Source organism: Dasypus novemcinctus, chromosome 21 (genome assembly GCF_030445035.2).
Source record: "Dasypus novemcinctus isolate mDasNov1 chromosome 21, mDasNov1.1.hap2, whole genome shotgun sequence".
Lineage (NCBI taxonomy): Eukaryota > Metazoa > Chordata > Mammalia > Cingulata > Dasypodidae > Dasypus > Dasypus novemcinctus.
In genome coordinates this window covers 40,726,399-40,749,796 of record NC_080693.1, presented here as the reverse complement: position 1 = coordinate 40,749,796, position 23,398 = coordinate 40,726,399, and the positions used below count along the sequence as shown (strand labels likewise).

Below are 23,398 nucleotides of genomic sequence, written 5' to 3'. Positions count from 1 at the left end.
ACAACAACACAGTGCTGAAACGGGTGGCAGGCGCCAGCTGTGTCTGGGATGGGGGAGGATCTTGCTAGCTTCGGCGGGCAGCACGCTTGTTCTGTAAAGGGCTCGCCCTGAGGCCGGCCAGCTCATGGCGCCTGCTCCCCTCTCCCCAGGTGGCGGGTTCTTCAGGGACCGTGAAGGTGGTGGTGGTGGACTCGGTCACCGCAGTGGTCTCCCCACTTCTGGGAGGGCAGCAGAGGGAAGGTGAGTGGTGTGGCAGAGCCCGGGGTCAGGGGACGTGATGCAGCCGCCCTGCTCTGGAGTCCGGTGTCAGGCCAACCCTGTTCCTGCTCCTTTGCTGCCCTCTCCCTCCACCTCTCCCCCAGGCCTGGCCCTGATGATGCAGCTGGCCCGAGACCTGAAGACCCTGGCCCGGGACCTCGGTGTGGCAGTGCTGGTGAGGAAGCAGACTTGGCTGGCTGTGCCCCGGCTCCCCCCGGATCCCTGGGCTTCCCGGAGGGAGGAGATGAATTCATTTTCTAGTTGTAACTCTATTTCCCTTACACAACAGCTTCTGAGCTCCCAAAGTAGCCCTTTAGGAGAGGGTCATAACCCAGTCTCCCTGGGTCATTCAGGACTCTCGACCTGCAAGGGGATTGGGCCATCAAGGCCAAGGGAATCAGGGACAGTCTTGTTTTCCTTTTTAGTGTTTTGTTTATTTTTAAGGAGGTACCAGGGATCGAACCCAGGACCTCATACGTGGGAAGCAGGCACTCAACCACTTGAGCTACATCTGCTCCCTCCCTTTTACTTTTAAAGTAACTTTTCTACATATGAAGTAAATTTTTTTAAAGTCTTTGTGGGGCTTCTCATAGAAAGGATAAAAAATAGTTAAATATAAAGATTAAAATCCATGGTAATCCCCACAGCCACAGAAATCATATTAATATTTTGATGTATCACCATATAGTCTTTTTTCTATATTTTTCTATTTTTCTCTATATATGCTTCTAACCAAACATATACACTAAACCATAACCTTTAAAGAAAACAACATACTATTTCAGTTTATTTCCCCATATCTTTAGATTCTTGTAAGAATGCCATCTTCAGCAATGACATATTTTGCACAATGCCCATATCTCAAAGGTTGGCAAACTTTTTCTGTAAAGGGTCAGATAGTAAATATTTGGTCTATGTCACAACTACTCAGCTCTGCCATTATAGCATGAAAGCAGCCAAAGCCAATACTTACACATATGGGTGTGGCTATGTTCCAGTAAGACTTCATTTATGAAAACAGTTGTCAGGTTGATTTTGGCCTGTGGGCTCTAGTTTGCTGACCCCTGCCCTACCACAATGATCTAATCCTCTATTCCTCTATTCTCAAGAAGACTCCCGTGAACATCCTGATACCTCACTCTCTTTGCGCATCTCATTATTTCCTCAAAATTAATTCCTAGAAGTCTAGTTACCAGGTCAAGGATACACACATTTTTGGATGTCTAGATGTACATTGTCAAATTTACAGAAAGTTTATACTAATTTTTGTGCCCACCAGCAGTGTAAGAAGATCTGTTTCCCTGTTCTTTTGTTCTCATACAAGAACAATACATCCTCTTCCGGCTCTAGGATGTTTGTGAAGAACCTGCCGTGTGCCAGGCTCTGAGTTAGGTTGTAGGGAGGAGTCAGTGATGAACAGGGCACAGCCCCTGCCCTCAGGGAACTCATCAAGAGGATGCCCTGAGGCTTGAGGTGCTTACCTCGTTGAGTAGTCCCCCTGGCCAGTTTAAGAACTCCAGTACTCCCACACAGACATACCCCACTCCCAAACGCAAGGGGCTGGGTGGGCATGGGCGCGGGATGGTGCCTGTTAGGTTGGTGATGTAGTAGGTTCAAGCCCAGCGCTGGCTTCTTAAAGTTCACATGGTGCTGCTTCCCAGACACATGCTCCATTGCCTCCTGTGGGCTCAGGCCTGAGGCATCGTGGTTTAGGGGACAGAGCTGGACACAAGTCAGGAGCCCTGGGTTCTAGTTCCAGACCTGCTGTAGTTAAGTATGACAAGTCATTTCTCTGCACTGGACCTCAGTTTTCCCATCTGTAAAATGAAGCAGTAAGAGCACACGTCCTCTCTACTAGCATCATGGATCCGTGAGTCCTTGATTATTTCTGCTGCAGGTGACCAACCACGTGACCCGAGACAGGGACAGTGGGAAGATCAAACCTGCCCTCGGACGCTCCTGGAGCTTTGTGCCCAGCACCCGGGTTCTCCTGGGTGTCGGTGAGGGAGCAGGAGCATCGGGCAGCCAGCGCAAGGCGTGCCTGACCAAATCCCCGCGTCAGGTGAGCTCACCCCTGGGGAGGCCTGTAATCTGGTCAATGAGGTTGGTTTCCCTGCCCACAGGTGTCTTACGGAGGAACTCTCAGATGCTGAGACCCTGCAACAAGAGGCTACTCTCTTGGGTTGCTTATCTAAAAAACAACCCTCCCTTTATTGTCTCTTCTTCCAGTTGACAGGAATCCAGGAGATGGTAGACATCGGGACTTGGGGGACTCGAGAGCAGAGCCCAAGGTTAGAGGATGATCACATATGACTGGTGCTGTTGATTGGGAAAGGAGGAGGCATGAAGGCCCCCGCCTTCTCTGCCCATAACCCCTGCTGCTCACTGCTGCCCAGCACTGGTACATATTGAAGTTGAAGCTCTCAGAATGGGCAGAAGATTGCTGGACATCCCCAGTGAGAGGGGAAGAGACATTGCGGTATCCTCAGCATATAGGGCCACAGGCAAGAGAGGATGCTACAGTGGAAGGACCCAGAAATTCATGCTGGTGCCAAGTTTTCTCCCTTGTTTTGTATGTATGTTTCCAGTGGGATCTAAGTCCACCTTGGAGTGGGGCATTTCTAAAGAGGCATGCCAGCACCTGGCTTGGTGACCCGAGCACATCACCATCCTATCTTGTTTCTCCATCCTAGCACAGTGATCGAGCCTTGAAGCCTCTGACTTGCCTGTGCTCCTATTTTATTTTTTGCCTCCAATTTTTTCATCTATAAGAGGAGATTCCCATTCTCTTAGCTCTCTCAAGTTATTCGATGAAAATTAGCCCATAAATGTACAACTCTTCCTCATCTTTGTCTTCTTAAAAACATAAAAAGGAAATTTTTTGAGCTCCAGAGCCAACTGATTTTCCCCCAGATGGTTGTTTTTCCAGTGAGGCCCTAAAGAACGTCATTCCTCCTTCCTCTTGCTGCTTTGGTTTCGCACACCTGCAGGTCCTGCCATGATTAGGTGAGAACTTTAGCTTGCAGCAATCCCAGGGATATAATTTAACAGGAAGGGAGGATGTGACCTGCTCTTGGTGAATCCAGCCACTTGTTTAATATGCATGGTGCCCTGTGGGGCCCACGCACAGTATAGAGTAACCAGAGGTGCTGAACCATGGCGTTGCCCAGAAACAGACAGAGGAGAATTTGCACAGTAAATAGAGCCAGCTGGGAAAATTGATGCTGGCATAAATAATACATAGTAAATCTAGTCCTTTATGCAGAAAATCATTGCTAGTGACTCCGAGATGCAATATAATTACACCTCTTTTCCTGCCAACCGTACCATAGCCTAGTGCCCTACTGTATGAAATAACCTCCCTGTCTGTTACCCTGTCTGTGGCCATCTGTCTGAAAGATGTAACCCTGGCTGAAAGCAGAGGATGACACCAGGGGAGGGAAAATAAAAGGCAAAGTGGAGAAATTATTGGGATTGATTTTACTGACCACATTTTTTAAAGGAAGGTCGCCTTTCTTAGTTAGAAAGCCTGATGTGTAATTAATTCGTTGTGTCTTGGCTGCAGGAAGGGGGGGGACAGAGTTACAGGCAGAAGATGGGACATAGAGAGATGGTGATTGCAGCAGGGATAGAAGTAAGAAGCATAGAGGATTGAGAATGAGTGGTGACCTGGCTCCAGGGTATCTGGACGAGCATGGGACTTGTGAGCTCAAGACTGGAGGAATTTGACACTGTTGCTGTTACAGAAGCCCCCAGGAGAAATTAATCTTCAGTCATTTTATTCTAACTATAGGTATTTTATCCAGAGGGATGGGTGGGTGGCACATTCCTGCAACCATAGTAGGAAGCTAATAAATTAAGCTAGGAATGGCAAATCCCTTTCACTTGTGGTACCATTTGGGCCCCCTGAGTCCAGGGCAGACATCACCAGTCTACCATGGCATTCTTTTTGTGGAGATTGGAGCTTTTTGCAGCCTCAGTCTCTCTCTATGCTGTACTCCCGTGAGTTGGAGATGGCATTCAAAATGGAGCCCAGGGAGTGATTGTAGCTCAGAGGTTGAGCGCCTGCTTACCACATACAAGATCCTGAGTTCACTCCCCAGTACCTCCTAAAAAACGAATTGGAACCTGGTTGTCATCTTTACCTTGGGCAGAACTGCCATGCTCCCTGCACGTGGGAGCACAGGTGCTCTGTACCTGATTTAGAACCCTAGACTTATAATTTGAAAGGCCCATAAAGATCATCGGGACCATCCTAAACAGAGGAGGAAACTGAGGTCCCAGTGGTAAAATGGGGGCCTGAACTCAGGTCTCCCCACTCCTAGGCCAGGACTCTCTGTCCCCAGGCTTCATTTATTTTGCCAGCCTGCACAGTTTTATCCCTGCTGTGGTCTTTACTTGAGCTGACAGTGCTACAGCCCTCATCCCGGTGTTGGCTCTGGCCAGAGGAAGGTGTTCCATTCACTATTGCTTCAGCCCACTGTGACATTCCTGCAGGACCTTGACCCTTGGCACTTGCTTCCTCTTTTGGACATTACTCTTAGGCCAGGGCTGTATCTCACCCCACATGCTGCCACTGCACACTCCATCCTGGACATGTCACACTGCAGTTCCTCAGCTAGGACTCAGGCCAGGTTGATTCTCCTGCCTGCGTGCCTGGTGCTCCCTTTGCTTTCCACATTAGGGGAGCTCAGTAAATGTTTAATATATGAATGGGTGGGCCTTAGCATTTTAAGGATGGCAATGGAGAAATGCAGGAATGTTTTTCCCTTGATCTAGATAGTCATTGGTCTCCTAGAGTCTATTTGTTCTGTATCTTTCTACAGAGAACTGTTGTATGTCCTTCATTTGTTGTATGTCCTTCAAAATTAATGTTGAGTCCATGTTATGTGCCTAGCACTCGATGCTACAAATAACCCTAAGACAGGTGTTTAAACTTCCAAAGAGTCTCTGAGGCAAAAGTTTTATATACTGTTGAGGCTGCTTTCTCCTGCAAGTAATAAAACCTGACTCAGAGGCTTAAACTGTAAGATTTGTTATCTCTGATAGCATGAAATATGAGAGTTGGATAATTCAGTGGCTTCAAGCCTTTCCATCTTTCTGTTCTGCTATTCTTTTGTGATGGTTTAGTCTTCAAGCTAGTTGCCCTCATCAGAGCCTGGCTGCAGCCATTCAGAGCATCAATCAAGATATGACAATATCTACAGACAGAAAAGGAATCACCTCTTTGTGGTTCCTTTAAGAACAAGAATAACTCAGAACTCCCCTCCAATCAAGGCAGATTTCCTTCATATCATTGATGCACAATTGCTTCATGTGTTCATGTCTACATCAGTAACTGGCAAGGGAAAGACTACCACCATGATTGGTTCAGACTGACCAGAAAATAGCCCTGGAGCTGGGGCTGGGGTCAGCCTTTCCTGAAGTGCATGCTGTGGCCATGGGAAGAAAATAAAAGATCTGTTACAAGAAGGAAGGGAGTGTGTGGAGGAATTGGATGGTGGGTAGGCAACCACTAGTGTGTGCTGTAGTTCAGAAGGCAATTGTATTGAGGCCCTCTTATTTATGCTTAGGTCCTTTGTACACATTTTATTTAGACCTTTGGACATCCTTGTGACAGGGAATCATTTCCGTTTTACAGACAGTAAATGGGATCTCAGTGAAGTTAAGGATACAAAGCTAATAAGTGGTAATGGAATCCAATCGCAAATCTGATTCCAAAGACTACTCTTCATCCTCATGCTGTCTCTGGCTGTGAATATGTAAATGTTTTAATAAAATTATTTTTCCTGCTTTGCCCATAGCAACAAAGGCTGCATATCCCAACCTCTTTTCATCTTAATTCACCATGAAAAGCTGGATCAGAGATCTGCTTTATCTACTCTTTCTGAGTTCCCCCAGAGAAAGTTATAAAAGAGAATGAAAAACACTTGGAGGAGGGAGATATTAGTATTAAAGGGAAGAGGAGGTTTAGCGGGGAATTAAAGATGAATAAAAAACAACTGGGTCTGTGGGTCCCTGAGATGTGAGCCAGGAGGAGATAAGGGAATTAGATGCATATCTTGCTAGGTTTTTGCTGTGTTGTGGCATGGAGTTGAACTGGGAGTACAACACATGGAGTACAACTCTGTATGGGAGATAGGCATTGGAGGGGGCTCTGGTACATGGAACTTGAAGTAGAGCTATTAGAGTATATTATTAATCAAAGCTTACCTTCAAAAAGTTGCTTTTTGTCATTTTTTCTTATTCTCCCGGCTAGACTCAGTATTATGTCAAATAGAAGCAACAAAAGCCATTGCCCTTGTCTTGTTCCTGACTTGAATGGGCTTTTTCCAGTATTGTATTGAGCAAAATGTTTTCTGCTCCCTGTCAGTGCCTTTATCAGCTTAAAGATTGCGTTGCATTTTTTGAATCAGTCCTGGAGAGGGAGTCCAGGTCTTGGCCTTCGATTTGCCATGCATAGAGTTCTGTCTTCAGCAGGTGGAAGGACCAAAGTCCCTGGAGCTGTACAACCGGACATCTGTCGCTGCCCAAGTTTGACTCCTTTTAGTAGCCCTTGAGTCCTAGCTTTTCCCTCACCTCTCCTTTGTAGTTTCTGTGTATAATAGCTTCAGTTCAAGTTTGCATTTTGCTAAAAAACAGGGTCCTGTGTTGAAAAGATACCAAATCAATGAACAAGTTTTTTTTTTACACTCAGTCTGGTCTTAGCTCTGAATGCTTTCTGTATAACATTGGATGGATAACTTAGCCTCTTTGGCCTCAGTTTCATCCACAGTGAAATGGGGAAAATAATGCCTGCTTCATAGAGTTGTTTCAGGTCACATAGCTTATGTAAAGCACTGAATACCTTTCTAGGCATATAAGGGGCACTCAGTCTCTTATCGTAAGGAGTATGGTTCCTGGGAGAAACCGGTGGCAGCCTCTTTCTGTCCAGGCAGGGCCAGCTTCATGGTGGTGTGACCAGTGCAAGTTACATAGGATCCTGTACTTGAAGGCCCCATGCTTGGTTTAATGTTCTGCTCTTGCAGCCTTGAAATTCTTAACACTTTTGGAATAAGAGGCCCTATGTTTTGCACTGCACTCTGCAGATTATGTGGCTGGTCCTGTCCAGGGGTGAGTGGTGCTCTAGTACTGGCCTTTTCTTTGGGGAAATATCCTACCACTAATTTCTTGGAACAACTTCTGAGTAACCTCCCAAAGAAAAAGTAGGGCTTGCACCCTGGGTATGTTCATCTCCGACTGTTCCATTCTGGGGTAACCAATGCAGCTTCTCAGAAGTGAACACCTCATATTTTACAGAATTTATTAGGTCCAGAGAAATTAGGTAAGACTGACAAGTGGAATGATGATTCAGGATTTGGGAATGGGGAAAGATGTGAGTTGAAAATCTTGCCATACCCTTTCTGGCTGAATTGCTTGGAAGGTAATGTCTTAGTGTTATTGGTAAAATCTTACCATGCAGGGGAATTACCTTTCCTTATCTGTAAAATGCATGCCTTGGGGAAAATAAACGATTTATTTGTGAAGTGCCTTTTACAGAGAGTCTGGTACCTAGTAGGAGCTCAGTTACCATTAATTCCTTTCTTGGCTCGTGCCAGAAGTAACAAAATGAATCAGGGCACTAGGACTTACAAGCCATGCTGCTGCTAATAAAAGAAATAATATGATTTATTTCTTCACTACTGTTTGGGGAAAGGCATGTGCTTCATAAATATGTATTGGAAAGTACTTAGCAAATGAGTAGAAATAATAAAAATATGTCAAAGTAACCACTTCCTATAAATATGTCACTTGGTAGACAAATTAGTGTTTTATTACTACTAAATACCATTGCCTGCCGAAAAGGATTTCAGATTACTTGCACAATAGGTACATTATTGAGTGCCTCTGTGGAAGGGCACGATAAAAATGAAAAATAGTGATGTGATAATGTTAAAGGTGGAGAAAGGAGAAGTGTGGGTAAATGTAGCTCGGAGACCTCCTAGCTTCAATGATACGCAGATTATTTACCAGCATTCCAATGATTTAGCTGTAATACGGACCAGAGGGCCCAGAAAATGATTTCCACAGGATGTCATGTATCTAGACTCCAATCGCAGGGGTTCTTTTTGTTCCACAGACCCCTTTGGCAGTCAGGTGAAAACGGCGGACCCCTTACTAAGTCCACGCTATACTGCGTATTATTTAATAAATATATCACACCTGCACCAGCACATCCTCACAAGAATGTTTTTTTAAACATTTCAGTTCAAGCTCATGAACCCCTGGTTAAGAACCCGGGTTGAGTGAACTCCTTTCAGAACTGAGTTTCTAAACTAAATTCAAAAAAGACGTCCCTGGGCCTCACCCCACCATTGTTCTGGACCTCTTAACTTTCTGTGACTATAATTAACATTGAGAGAAGAGATGCAGTGGAGAATGCTGTGCCTTAATTACAGGTCACCAGTCCATTTCTGAAATAAGAGAGGCTGAACAAGATCCTAGCATCCCAGGAGAAAAGGAACCAGAGAGGTAAAAGAAGAGACAAGAAGTGTCTTCATGGGGGAAAATAAAGCCAAGAGGATAGGGAATTGCATCAAGGAAAGTTACAAAAATAGGTCGGAAAAGATAGGCACGTTTGGTTCAGGTGTAGGAGGTCTCCGGAAGGCCATCTTCCAGGCATTCTTGGTGGTGGAAAGAACCGGTTTCAAATTCCAGGTCTGCCTTTTCCTAACTGTGGCTTTGGGTATATCACTTAATTTACAGATCCTCACTGATAAAGTGGAATAATAGTACTCAGGTTCCCAGGTCAGCTAACAGGGAGGTGAGGATGGTCAACCACCACACCAGGAATCAAGAGCACCTACAAATATAAGCAGAGGAATTGCATCCATCACCCATGTGGAATCTCAGCCCCCTCTTGATCTAGAGGTGGAGGGGACATCATCCCAGGGTGCACAGAATGGAGGAATAAAATATGGACTAGAGTGGACTTACTGATATTCTACTATAAAACTGTGATGAGTAATAGAAGAAATTGTAGCATCGAGGTGGAGAAAGTGGCCACAGCAGTTGCTGAGGGCAGGGAGAGGGTAGAAAGAAGGGTGTGACATGGCGGCATTCTTGGGATTTTGAGTTGTCCTTAATGGTACTGCAGGCTCAGATGCTGGACTTTATGTATCCTGCCATAACCCACTGAATGTACTGGGGGAGAGTGTGGACTACAGGGTAAACTATTATCTGTGTAGTGCAGCAGTACCCCAAAATGTGTTCACCGGGTGCGATGGGTGTACCACAGTGAGGGAGGTTGTTGGTGTGGGAGGAGTGGGGTAGGGGGTGGGGGGTATGCAGGAACCTCATATTTTTTAATGAAACATTTTTTTTGTGATGTCTATATCTTAAAAAAATATAATTTACAAAAATGATGTGGTGGGCAGTAGGGAGTGGGTTATTTGGGAACCTCTTTTTTGTGTGTGTGGAGTGTGAATCTTTTATTAAAACAGTTGTCTTTCCATAGTAGTAAAGATTTGGCATATACAGTATAAAAAATAATCACCAACCATAATTATACCAAATTTCTCTTATCAACTGCATACTAAGTGTCTTCAGTACAATTTTTTCCATATAAAAATACTGGGAAAATTTGAAAAATAACAGGTAAGAGAAAGATATTTCTAGGCAATTACTAGAATCATTTGGAAAAAATGAGTACTGTGGATATTTTAAATATCACAGTAATCAGGACATGGCATTCTTATGTTATTGCAGGCCAGACAGGTAAGTGAAAGCAGAAGTGCTTTGTAACTTTTCTACTTAAAAGTTTAGTAGTATCATTTTATTAATTTGGCATCTCGGTTGACTGCATGTACTTTCCTATTCATCTCAAACCAAATCACAAGTTAGAAACATTTCACTTAGAATACTGAATGGCAATGTCCTGCTCTCATTTATAAGAAAAGTCTCAAAACACTCCCAAGGGGATGCTTGGAGAAGCTGTGAGTTGAGCTGGAGAGGTTACTTCAGAGCAAAGGGCTTAAGAAACAGTCTGAAGATGGGGTCTACTAACATCACTGCAGTTTAGGTGGATCTTGGCTGAGAGACTTGCTTGTTCCTCTGGGATGGAAATATTATTCTTGGGAATCTTTTTGTTAATGTTTTTTAATGTAACATTCCTTGTGATCTATTAACTTAAAAAAAAAGTAAAAAAAATAAAAAGTATAATGAAAAAAAATAGTACTCAGGTTGCTGTGAGGACTGGAAATATTTGTAAAGTGACAGTCCGACATGTATGAATGATATTTTCACTTCACTTTCTTTCTGCCATTCCTTATTTAAAATACAAATTGCCCAGAATTCTGGGAAGCCTCGATAGAAACTTAAAGCATAAGAAAATTGAATGTCAGTAGACACCGGTCAGAAGAAAGATTTGTATTATTTTCATGACTAGGCATATTTCTAGCTCTTGCTGGCTAATGATCCCTCCCACTTGCCTGGTGCTTTATAGTTTACTAAGCCTTTCCATGTACACTAGCTCACTTAACCCTTACACTAGCCTGCGTTTTAGGGATGACAAAGTTCAGCGTTCAGAGAGGTTAAGTACCTTGCTGAACGGCACACAGCTAAAGAATAGTATTGTCCTAAGGAACAATGCGATATGAAAGTTAGGCAACTTCGAACTTTTATTATGACACGGGTTCAGAGATTTTAACGGACTCGCTCGAGATCAAGCTTGGTCATGGCCCAGCTGAGACTCGAACCCAGAGCCTTCAGTTTCTCCCGCGGGCTTCTGGGACGGTGGCAGTGAGGAGCCCACCTACGCCTTGCGCGGGCTCTGGCTCAGCTCGGTTCCGCCCCGCCCCGCCCCGCCCGGCCCCGCCCGCCTTTGGGAGACTCGGCTCCGCCAGGGGGCGCCCGCGAAGAGCGCGCTCCAGCCCGCGGCGCGCCTCGCTCCTCTCTATGGTGGCTCGGGCGCGGCGGCGCGTTCCCGAGAAGGGGCGGAGCCTAGCCGGGGGAGGGGCCGCGCGAGGGGCGGGAGCGGCCGGGCAGGCCCGGGATGGGTTGGGGGGGGGACTGACTTCCTGGGGCCGCCGGTGAGGCTGTCGCGTCCGTCCCCCGGTGTCCCTCAGCCTCGGAGACGCCCCCGTAGCGGAGCCCGGAGCCCGCCTGCCTGAGGCGTCCGCGGCCCGAATCCGGCCCCTCCCTCCCAGGTGCGGGCCGGAGGGGCGTCCGCGGCAGGTGAGGAGGCGGCGGCGGTGGCTCTGGGATCCGCTGGGTCTCCGGCCTGTGGTGGGGTCCGGTGGGAAGACTGGAGGCGCGGTCTCGGCCTCCGGCCCCGCCGGCCTGGGGTCTGGGGGGTGCCTTCTCTGTGTGGGGCGCGGCCTGAGATTTCTCTCCTGCCCTGCTTGGGACGGGGGTAGCTCCTTTCTCGCGGGAAGTGTCTGCATTCAGGACAGCCCACACTTGCCCCTTTAAAAATCCCCTCAAAAGATTCCACCCCCGGGGGCAGTAACAGGAGACGTGTGTCCTCTAATATCTCCAAGCCCTTACAGATCGGCAGGTTCAGTTGCCCTGTAGGGGAAAGATGCCTCTTTGTAGGGCAGGGGAAACTGAGGCAGCAGCCTGCCTGCCCCTTTAAAGGGAGTAACTCGTCCTTAGTTCCTAGTGGAGGAGCCCTACAGACTTCTTCGAAGAGAAGGAATTTAACGGAGAAGTTTAAGAAAGTGGTTCTTCCTCCCTGGGTCCACTCTTTCCTGGGAGTTGTCCTCCGTTCGGTTGAGGGGAGGCGTGTGAGGTCGCCACTGTGCGGCAGTGGCTAAGACACAGCGGGAAGTGGGACCTCTTCATCCGGCTGTCCGTGAAACATTTGGGCAGGCGTGGGGAAGTGTGGCTAGATCAGAGCTACTGAGAGCCTCTGTCTCCTTGGGGCTTGATTTGAGGCTGGCAGAAGGTAAAAACAACAGTGTATTTTCTCCTTTTTGTTAGTCTGTCATTTGTTCTGGTGTTAAGAACTCGAGTAATCAAGGAAGAGTGTACCATGCTCCTCCCGGTCCACCACAAGGAAGGATTATTGTTAGTTTGGAACTAAGCCTTTTCCCACATCTGTCACTTTGCACCCTGGTTAAAGGCCAGAGTGATGTGATGAGTAAACATCCGGGGTGTATGTGGCCTTCTAAGAAAGCCGTTGTTTCATCTGCATCCATTTTACAGGTGGGTTGGAGGACAGATTTCCCATAACCACAGTTGCTACAACCTTTGGGGGAGCCTTGTGGTTCTTCGGGTGACAGTTCAGTTTACTGAAAGGAGATGAAGGCTGACCATTTATTGTACAGTTTTTCTAGGAATGGCAGTAGGCAGGCATCGTTATTGAGTTTGTACAGAGTGAAGTTGTAAAACTGGGAGCAGGCATTGATAATTCCTTTCTGTTAAGGAGATTTCAGCTTTGACAACTTTTTTATACTTCTCCCTGATTGCATTTTCTTTCACATTCAAGTTAATAGTTCGTGGCAAGTGTTTCTGAAACTACTGTATTATTTCCTAAATCTGGGCTTTAGAATACAATTCATAACTTTAAGTTAATTTTAGAGGGACTAGTTTCAAAATGTGAGTATTGTGCATAACAACTACAGACTGATATGGCAGGGCCAACTAATAAAAGCTTGCTTGTGCTTGGAAAAATGTAAATGTAATATGTAAGACACACAACACACATTTTAATATCTGTATCTTGTAACGAAGACCAGCTCACTAAAAACATTCATATTGATCAGCAAGACAGCTGTTATCCCGACTGTTTACTTTGTGATCAAAGGTTGTAAATACTCTAAATTGACTAGCTAATTTAAACAACTGTGAAAATAATACATGCAAAAAGAGAGAGCTTAGAAATCAGTTTCTTTTCAAACTTTCACATGGCCAAGCAGGTTGACAAAACTCTGCTTAGTTAGCATCATGTAATAGGAATGCTTCCATAAGGACTCTTAAAATGGCAGTGTTAAGTTACATAGCCGGTCATTAAAGTGTTTTCTTAAATAACCAGCATTTAAGAAAACAAACAGCAACAACAAAAAGGAGCACAATTTCTTCCCATTTACATATGCATTGTGATATTATTTAATACAATTTAATACAGCCATGCCCATCTGCATGAGTGTCATCCTTAGGACTTCTGAAAACACCTACAGAAATCTAAGGGATGTCAAGGGAACTAATTCCTGTTTGATTTAATTCTTATAATAGAACCTTTAATAATGCTACTGTTTTAGTGATAATAAGAGGTTTTTATATCATATTTATATCAGCCATAGTTTTTATATTTTGGGAGGAAAGATTTAACCTTCTGCAGCTTGGAATCTCATAGCCCTTGCAGTACAGAGCTAAGATATAATTTAGAATTTAGTGAGAATGCATAGTTTAAATTGCTTTAGATGAAGGCTCAAGGGGGAGCTGCTTCATTATTTGTTTGGTAATGGAAACTGGTTTGCTGCTGGCTGCTGGCTATTAATTTGGTTACTGGTTATTGGTAATGGTTATTTATGTTTGTGTAAGAAGATTTTGGCAATTGAAAGGACAATCTATTCATATACAAACACAAACTTAACATTTCTTTTTGGAGTTTTTAAATTTGAAAACTAATTGAACTTGTAAAGCAGGATATCCTATGTCATATGAAAACCATTTTCGGTAGGAATCTATCTCCCTGTTTCCAGGATTTTACCGTTGCCATGGACAGGACAGTAGTTCCATCTAATCTATGATGCCATTTTAGTTGAAACCAATTACTTTCTCTTCCTTGGTATTGCCATGAAGTTCCTCCACATGGTTGAACTTTCCACATTTTTTATGCATTTGGGCCTGTTAATATTCTGAATTTGAGTTAAGCAGTTGGTTAAGAGAATCCATTGCATGTTTTGAAACACTTTCCTTTTTCAAAGCAAGCATAAAAATCTGCCTTTCCTCTGGGGAGAACCAACTCTTTGAATCCTGTAGTAAAACAAAAGCTGGTTTTTCCAGCTTTCTACAATTACAAAATCTTTGAAATGTTAACTCTTCCTTAACTTTCTGGTTTTGCCAGTAGAGTGACTAGTGGCTAGTAGCGTTTGATGACCCAGAGATATTGGGAGATCTGAAAAGCCTCCCCAGTCATCAAAGGAAGGATACATTACATTCAGTGCAGCTTTAACTTTTTTAGGTGTTTATCGTGAGGAGCTCCCCAAAGGTAGCCACTCGTTAAGGATTAGTACTTGGCAATTTGCAACTGAGTCACCCAGCAGTTCCTTAAAAGTATGCATTTCCCATCCGCACCTCCTACAGATTTTGATTGAATGGGTAACTGATGACTGGGAATCTACATTTAAAAAAACACCCTGGCATCTGTTTCCAAAAAGCTTATCAAGTGATTCTGATATGCAGCCAACGTTTGGGAACCACTGTTTTACTGCATTGAGAAATGCTTTATAAAGTTGTAGTTCCTCCAGTAGCATCATTGTATTATTCAGGATGTTTGGCTTGCGAGCATGGCCATTTCCTAGTTCTGACAGATTAGAGCTTTTATAACTTTTACATAATTTACTGTACAGAGAGGCTCCCTCTGCTCAATTATCTGTATGGAGTCATGAAGGGAGGGTTTTTGATGAGAGTAACTCTTATCTGGTAAGTGGACAAATGATGATAATGTGGAAACAGCTGGAGGTCTGAACAGGTAGTCAAATCTAGTTACCATCATTGTTAGATGGGAGAAATGCCCGGGAATTCTCTTTACATAGGATTTTACAATAAGCAAAGCCAACTTGCCAGATATTTCCTTTCTGTATTGCTGAAGTCCTTATTGAAAATAATGGCACTTAATAATTAGTCAGTGAAATTTAGTCAGAGGTCCTCTGCTCAGTTCATGAAAAGAAGATAAATTGCTGAAATACAGAACGTCATGAGTTAAAACAGAATTTGGGGGAGGAGATGTACTGGGGAGCAGATGTAGCTCAGTGATTGAGTACCTGCTTCCCGTGTACAAGATCCTGGGTTCAATCCCTGGTATCTCCTAAAAAAACAAACAAATGAAAACTAGAATTGTCAAGGAATTAAGCTTGGGAAAAGCCTAACAGTTTAGGAAATAGACCAACCTAGTTTTGAATCCCAGCTTCTCCACTTTCTGCTTTTGCTACTTTGAACAAATTCCTAACTCTGTGTGCCTCATTTTCTTCATCTGCAAGAAAAAAAAATCTGGTAAGATTGTTGTGCGGATTAAAAGGGAGAAAAATATGCACGCGAGCATTGAAAGAGAGAAAGTATCTTCTTTGTACATTGTGGGCAACTCAGTAAATGTTCTCTCCCACTTTGTCACAGCATTTTTATTCCATAGGTTTAAAATGTCTTTCTAAGTACGTCTTCTGAATGTTTCTTTCCAGGAATACCTACTCAGCCACCTCTCTTAGAAAATGTACAAAAGGGTGAGAGCTAATGTTAAAAACTAGAGAATATGGGTAAGAAAGAGTTGTAGGATGATTAACAATACTTTTAACTTTTCTAAAAGAATGAGTGGGGTGTTGGCATGTGTCCATAGTTTCTGTCTGCAGAAATAAGTTAATAACATCCGAATTCTGCCATATGTATTTGAACAGTAGCCTGGGAGCTCAGTCAGGCTAGGAGGCTTTGATGCTTGTCTTGTTGTAGAACCTGACATCCACTTCCTTGTCTTGCTTTCTCCCTAGTTTCCTCCCTTTTCATCCCTTTGTTTTTCTTTTCCTCTCTCCTCCCTTTCCCTCTTTCAAGTTGCCCTTTAACTTGTGATTTATACCACAATAATCAATAATCACAGGCCAGGTCCTTGGATTGCATACAGGGAGTGGAGGTGGTTTAAGCGATTAGGCACCTACCTCCCTCCCACATCAGAGGTCCTGGGTTCCGCTCCCAGTGCCTCCTAAAGAAACAAGGAAGGGAAGCGGATTTGGCCCAGTGGTTAGGGCATCTACCACATGGGAGGTCTGTGGTTCAAACCCCCCGGGCCTCCATGACCGGTGTGGAGCTGGCGCATGCGCAGTGCTGATGCGTGCAAGGAGTGCCGTGCCACGCAGGGGTGTCCCCCACGTAGTGGAGCCCCCCACACAAGGAATGCGCCCTGTAAGGAGAGCCGCCCAGCGCCAAAGAAAGTGCAGCCTGCCCAAGAATGGCGCTGTACACACAGAGAGCTGACACAACAAAAAGAAACAGATTCCCGTGCCGCTGACAACAACAGAAGCAGACAAAGAAGACAACGCAGCAAATAGACACAGAGAACAGACAAGTGGGGTGGGGGGTGGGGAGGGGAGAGAAACAAATAAATAAATCTTAAAAAAAAAAAAAGAAACAAGGAAGACGAAAAGACACAGCAAGTGAAATACAAGGGGGTGGGGAGAAATAAATAAAATAAATCTTTAAAAGAGGCTGCAGGTTGCAACACCTGTCTCTCCGCCAAATGAATAGCAGGATGTTAAAAAAACAAAAAAGCTGATTAGTACCGGCTTAAAAGGCCTGTTAATTATACCAGCATTTCTCATGGAATGACTTAAAACAATTTTAAAGACCATTTTCTTATATATTTTTAATTGAATTGTGATCATTGAATTTTTACATCTAAACTATGAATATATTTATTGCCTGAGCAGACTAATTTCTCTCATATTGATTGGGAATCATTTATATTCTAAAGAAGTTTCACCCCTTAAGGGCCTTTGTATTGTTAAGCAAATGTCTAACTATTGTGTAATACAATTAAAGTTTTGTTCACTGTGCTACTGACATAATTAATTTCTGCTCCTTATGTATTTCTTTTGGCAGCTGAGAAATTAAAATACTACATGTTGCATAAAACTGCTTTCTTGAGGGGTGTTTTTTACTCTCAGTTGAATGGATTTAGGCCCCAGGGTACATTTTTTTAAATGTCTTATTCAACTTTCCTCTAATAGTCTCTTTCTCTCTATAGAATTAATGTATTAAGACACATAATTGGCTATTTAAGCATTCAGTAGAGACAATGTTTGGCCTTTACCCTGTGATTATATTTTTCCTACATTTCTTCTGAGGAAATGTGTGAAAGTTTTGGAAACTCCTAAGTATATTACAGTTACATGAACATGTGAACTTTTGCAGACTAGAGAATGAAGTGGCTTTCTCTGATAAGCAGTATTATTTAATTACCTCACCAAATCGCTGTTCTGTTCTTTTTAGATCATAACGTTTGCAGACCTGATGTGAAAGTAGAAAGACTGTGATGCCTGGTAATTCCTTTTCACAATTTTTCTTTCCTTTTTTTTTTAATCCATTATTTTTTTAAAAATTATCTTTTTTTTTTAAAGATAATAAATCACACAAAATGTTACAATAAAAAATTTAAGAGGTTCCCATATACTCCACTCCCCACACCCCCCACTCCTCCCACATCGACAATTTCTTTCATTGGTAGAGTACATTCATTGGATTTGATGAGTACATTTTGGAGCACTGCTACACAGCATGGGTTATAGTTTACGTTGTAGTTTACATTCTCTCCCAGTCCATTCAGTGGGTTATGGCAGGATATATAATGTCCTGCATCTGTCCCAGCAATATCATTCAGGACAATGCCAAGTCCGGAAAATGACCCAATATCACACCTCTTTTTCCCTCTCCCTACCTTCAGCAACTCCCTTCCACTGTTTCCACATCAATGATACAATATCTTCCATCACTAGAGTCACAATAATTCAGTGTTTCTGATGTTTCATGGGAATGGCTTCAGTCTTCAGGACCAGAAGTTGCTCTCAAGGAGACTTTAATTACTCTAATCTGTACTTAATTTCCTACAGGATTGGGAGAGATTCTCACCAGGCTGCTGATTTTATGGAGTTGTGACATACACAGGTTTTATCTCTGTGAAAACTGCTAACTTAAAAATTTTTTTTAAATGGAAAGTGACTTTGGTCTGGTAATTTCTCCATTGGCCTCTCCCACAGAAATGTACAGCAAATTCTTCTTTGCTGTCTCAGCAGCCTTTTTCAGTGGCTAACACTCATGTGCTGAATTTGAGCGTTTTTTAGATTTTGTTGGGTGTGCTACCTGACTTTTTTTATTTTTATTTTTTATTTGTTACTTGACTTTTTAAAGGTGCTCCTCTGCACTGCTACAGGGTAAACCTACATCTCTTAGTTAATATTGATATCCCTTTCCAAAAATTGCATAGAAAGATGTGCTTTCATTAACTCTTTGGTGGTGGAGTGATCAGATCTCCCTGGGAAGCTAGCTTTTTCAACATCAGGCAGTTCTAAGTGTAAGGGAAGCCCGCCCATGCCAGATTTGCTAAAACATTTATTTAACAGTTTTATTTCTATTTAAAGATACGCAATCTAGTCATCCTGAAACACACAGGAAACTGGGCAAAGTAGAGGCTTCTAAGTGGTTAAATGTAGTTCCTTGGTTAGTAATGGGCATCATTGTTTATCTGCAACTGCTGGATTATGTGAAAAGACTTGAAAGGAAAAAAAAGCTTTTCTTTATTAAGTGGATCATCCTCTCTCACTGATTTTTTTCTTTTTTGCATTTTGACATTTTTATTACTCCTTTTAACATATTTGTATTGTTTGTAGTAGTTTTCCAGTTTTTCCAAACGTTTAATTATTCAGCAACTACAAGTACCTTAAATCCTTATCATATATATCATACAAAGAGAAATGTCAGAATAGGACACAGGTAGTTTATTCCACCTTGTGTGTACACTGGTAACTGGTAGCCATTAGGTAAGTAGTTTGGGTTGCTGGTTGTACAACTTGAAAGATATTTGTCTCATCTGTCAGAGCAATACTCTTGCATTTTCAAAGAAAAGTAGGTATGTATCAAATAGAGGTGAAGAACTAAGGTCTGTTTCTTTCCACCCACTCACTATCTTCTGTTTTACACTTTTCCTTTGCTTTGAGAAGTCTTTGAAACCTTTCCAGATCTTAGTACTGGATCACATGTATTCAGATTTAGTGGCAGATGCATCAATGTGTTTATCCTAAAGTAGGGAAGAGTGTTGTCCTACCAGCATTTTCTGTAAATCTTACTGTGACTTTTACTTACTTACTTATTTTCACTTAATGATTAAGATGTCTGCTGGAGACATAACCAAGCCTCATCCTCTGTTGACTTTCTAGTCTTTTCTTAGGTCTTGAGTTGCTGCAGTTGCAGCTAGGTTGGATTAACTTCCTCTTAACCATGCTGACTTATTATTTTGCATAGTTTGTGAGGAAAATGATTAACCAGAGCATAAGTGGTTATTTGAAAATGCTGGGCAAAGGGAGCATTCTAATTTGGGGAAGAAGGGTGGAATGTTTTTTAGGGCTTTTTCAGCCCAAGTTCAGTTAAATTGGGGAATAGTTGGACAGGGATGGTTCTCAGAAAAGGGAGGAAGGAGGAATCCTTGCAGTTTAGCGGCCACTGTTTGGACAACTGGAATTTTATCAAGAGGGTTGGGGTTTATCAAGATTGAGGGTCTAATGTTTTGTACAAAAGGGACTTGGTAGGAGGAATAGCTGCAGGGACAAAGACTTGCCTAACCTACAGTGGAAAATTCTTAGCTGTCCAGGTTCTCTCACAAGTGTCTACCTCTATTTTTACCCTTTGGGTAAGACTAGATTCAGGTACCATTCTTGTTCATTTTATCATATACTGATTGAAGAGTTTACATAACCATTTTATATCAGCTAAAGAATATTTTAGTTAGTGTTTACTTGTGAGGTGGTGGAGAGAGCAGTGTCAAAACAGTCTGAGTGAGCTTGAGAAATGTCACTACCTTTGCTACTGCCTTTGGCCTTGTGGTAGTATCCAGGTGACTCTGAGTCATCAGCCCCACTCCCATTGATCTAGTTCAGTGTTTCCCAATTCTCTAATGTTGACACAGTTGAAGACCTGCAGCTTGAGGAAAAGTGACAGTGAATCAGCCCCATTAATGGGGGATATAAAAATAATAGTTCTGCGGCTTCACCTTCAAATGATCTTCATCAAGTTCCTAAATTTTATTTATGTGGTCAGAATTTTTTTTTTAAAGATTTATTTCTCTCCCCTTCCTCCCCCACACCCCAGTTGTCTGCTCTCTGTGTCCATTCGCTGTGTGTTCTACTGTGACAGTTTCTATCCTTATCAGTGGCACTGGGAATCTGTGTTTCTTTTTGTTGCCTCATTTTGTGTCAACTCTCCATGTCTGCGGCGTGTACTTTCGTGCTGGGTGGCTCTCCTTACAGGGTGCACTCCTTGTGCATGGGGCTCCCCTACGCAGGGGACACCCCTGTGTGGCATGGCACTCTTTGCGCGCATCAGCACTGTGCGTGGGCCAGCTCCACACGGGTCAAGGAGGCCCGGGGTTTGAACCGCGGACCTCCCATGTGGTAGGCGGTCGCCCTATTCATTGGGCCAAGTCTGCTTCCCTAGTCAGAATTCTTAAGCAGCACATGAACATAACCAAAACCAATGTTAAAAATGAAAATATATTGACAGTTATATCTGTTTCTCATTTGAGATACAGACCCTCCCCACCTGTACTATTTGTGGAAATGCTTTTTCCTTGTCTCATCTTTTTAGAATGAAAAAAATAAGCCCCTAGTTTTGTTTGGGAGGTACAAAATTTGGAACCAAATTCAAGATTTCTGAACATCATGTCAAGAAATGCAATTTTTTAACAAAGATTTATTTATTTATTTCTACCCCCTTCATTGTTTGTGCTCACTGTCTGCTCTCTGTTCATCTTTCTATTTTTTTAGGAGGCCCCAGGAACTGAACCTGGGACTTCTCATGTGGCAGGCACCCAATCTCTTGATCCACTTTGCTTCTTGTGTATTCTGTCTCTCATTATGTTTCCTTGCTGTGTCTCTTAGTTGCATCATCTTGCTGTGTCATCTTGTGTCAGCTCACCTGTCTTGCTTGTCTTCTTTAGGAGACACTGGGAACCAAACCTGGGACCTCCCATGTGGTAGGTGGGTGCCCAACTGCTTGAGTCACATCTACTTCCCAAGAAATGCAGTTTTTGATGCCACTGCATGTAGTTAAGTGTTTATGTGTATTTTAGTACATATTTGGTTCTTCCACCAAATATCACTTTTTAAAATGAGCAGATGTTGAAATTTGTATTTATATAATATTATTTTTAAAATACACTCTGCTTTCTATAAGGTTTTTTTTGTTGTTCTTTTGACTTTTTTTTTAACTAGAGAAATTCTAGGTTTACAGAAAAGTCATGCATAAGATACAGGGTTCCCATTATAAATTTTAATAATATACTAATCTTGAAATACTTTTTCCTTAAAATGACTTATCAGGGATCATATTAATGCTGAGGGCAAGAGCAAGATTACATATTACAGTGGTAACTCTCAAATTTTACTGTGCATCAGAATCTCCTGGATACTTATAAAAACAATGCAGATTCCTGTTTCCTAGCCCAGAACTATAGAATCAAGTTTGGAACTGAGGCTGAGGGTTCTGATTAGCTTATCTACAGACCACACTTGGAGTAATATAGTATTACTGTGGGAGGGAATCATACTCTTAAAAAAAAAGGGTTGAAAAATGCTGATTTTAGTTGCCTTTATTTTGCAGAAGAGGAAATTAAGGTTCAGAGACAAAAAGACTCAGACTTATCCAGGGTCTCCAGCTGGTTAGTGATTTGTACAGCCCGAAAGTGAGGTCTGCTGACTCCTTTTTTGGGTCTCTTCCATTAGATTACACCATGGTGCTTCCTTATTGGTTTCTCTAATTGCCTTCAAATCAAAAGCTATAGGGGGAAGCGGACTTGGCCCAATGGATATGGTGTCTGTCTACCACATGGAAGGTCCGCGGTTCAAACCCCGGGCCTCCTTGACCCGTGTGGAGCTGGCCCATGCGCAGTGCTGATGTGCAGTGCTGATGTGCACAAGGAGTGCCGTGCCACGCAGGAGTGCCCCCCGCATAGGAAAGCCCCACGCGCAAGGAGTGTGCCCCGTAAGGAGAGCCGCCCAGTGCAAAAGAAAGTGCAGCCTGCCCAAGAATGGCGCCGCACAAACTGAGAGCTGACATAGCAAGATGACGCAACAAAAAGAAACATTTCTCTGGACACAGAGAACAGACAACTGGGGGGGGGGGGGGCGGGAAGGGGAGAGAAATAAAAAAAATAAATCTTAAAAATAAAAAAGCTATAGGAAAAAAGCTATAGGATATTGAGGGTAAGGGTGTCCTGATTCATTCCTTAAGAAGCAATGACTGAACTGGCACTATTTTTTTAGGAGGTATCAGGGATTGAATCCCTTACGTATGCAAAGCAGGTACTCAACCACTGACCTACACCCACTCTGCTTTTTCAGGCTTTTTTTTTTTTCTTTTTGAACAGGTACTTAATAGTGTGAAAGGTTGTGCTTCTCAAACTGTGGTTAAGGACTAGCTTTGTAAAAAAAGTTTTAAAATCTGTTGCCAATTGTAACTTTGTAAAGTACAAGCAGAATAACCAGAAAATCATGCACTTGGATATCACAGCAGTGTCAAAGTACTATAAAAGTTTCTAAATACTTAATTATGATTTTCTACATTTATCTCCAGCCACCTGCGTGCACACTTGAGTAGCATTGTTCTAAGTGATTCTGTCGGCATCTTAGGAACTAGATATCAGAAGTCCTTGATCATTTTCTTCCGTAATGCTATGTGTAGTTGAAGCAACTGACTGAAAACTCCCCTTCATCCTATGGGAGAGAAGTTCCATCATTTGGTTAATTGCTGGGTTAGAACCACGATTTTAATACTTGGAGATTAGGTGAGAGTACCTTCATATATACTTATATATATTATATATAGATAGATTACCTTCAATATACGTAAGAATAAGTGAAGTGGATTTGGCCCAATGGATAGGGCATCCGCCTACCACATGGGAGGTCCAAGATTGAAAGCCAGGGCCTCTTGACCTGTATGATGAGCTGGCCCATGCTCAGTGCTGATGAGTGCAGGGAGTGCCCTGCCACGCAGGGGTGGCCCCGCACAGAGGAGCCCCACATGCAAGGAGGGCACCCCGTAAGGAATGCTTCCCAGCACCAAAAGCGCAGCTTGCCCAGGAATTGTGCTGCACACAGGGAGAGCTAACGCAGCAAGGTGATGCAGCAAAAAGAGACAGATTCCGAGTGTCGCTGACAAGAATATAAACGGACACGGAACACAC

The 23,398-nt window shown here is 43.2% G+C and overlaps 2 protein-coding genes across 9 annotated transcripts in view; both read left to right on the top strand.

Moving 5' to 3' along the window:
• RAD51D (RAD51 paralog D) overlaps positions 1 to 23,398 on the top strand; it is a 51,389-nt gene that overhangs the window by 13,720 nt on the left and 14,271 nt on the right. The window contains exons 7-10 of one of the 2 annotated variants that reach the window (XM_004449408.4): positions 150 to 240; positions 363 to 433; positions 2,156 to 2,320; positions 2,488 to 7,794. In XM_004449408.4, the coding sequence (XP_004449465.1) occupies positions 150 to 240; positions 363 to 433; positions 2,156 to 2,320; positions 2,488 to 2,571 (411 nt within the window). In that variant the 3' untranslated portion in view covers positions 2,572 to 7,794. Of the gene's footprint in view, positions 1 to 149; positions 241 to 362; positions 434 to 2,155; positions 2,321 to 2,487; positions 7,795 to 23,398 lie in introns of those variants that run through there. The other variant, XM_071210519.1, reaches the window with a different exon arrangement.
• The window catches only part of RFFL (ring finger and FYVE like domain containing E3 ubiquitin protein ligase), a 75,747-nt gene continuing 63,594 nt past the window's right edge, over positions 11,246 to 23,398 (top strand). Inside the window, exons 1-2 of one of the 7 annotated variants that reach the window (XM_071210508.1) lie at positions 11,247 to 11,472; positions 17,437 to 17,486. The gene's annotated coding sequence lies outside the window, so the exon portion shown is untranslated. Of the gene's footprint in view, positions 11,473 to 12,034; positions 12,185 to 12,219; positions 12,445 to 17,436; positions 17,487 to 23,398 lie in introns of those variants that run through there. The other 6 variants (XM_058283163.2, XM_071210509.1, XM_071210515.1 and 3 more) reach the window with 6 other exon arrangements.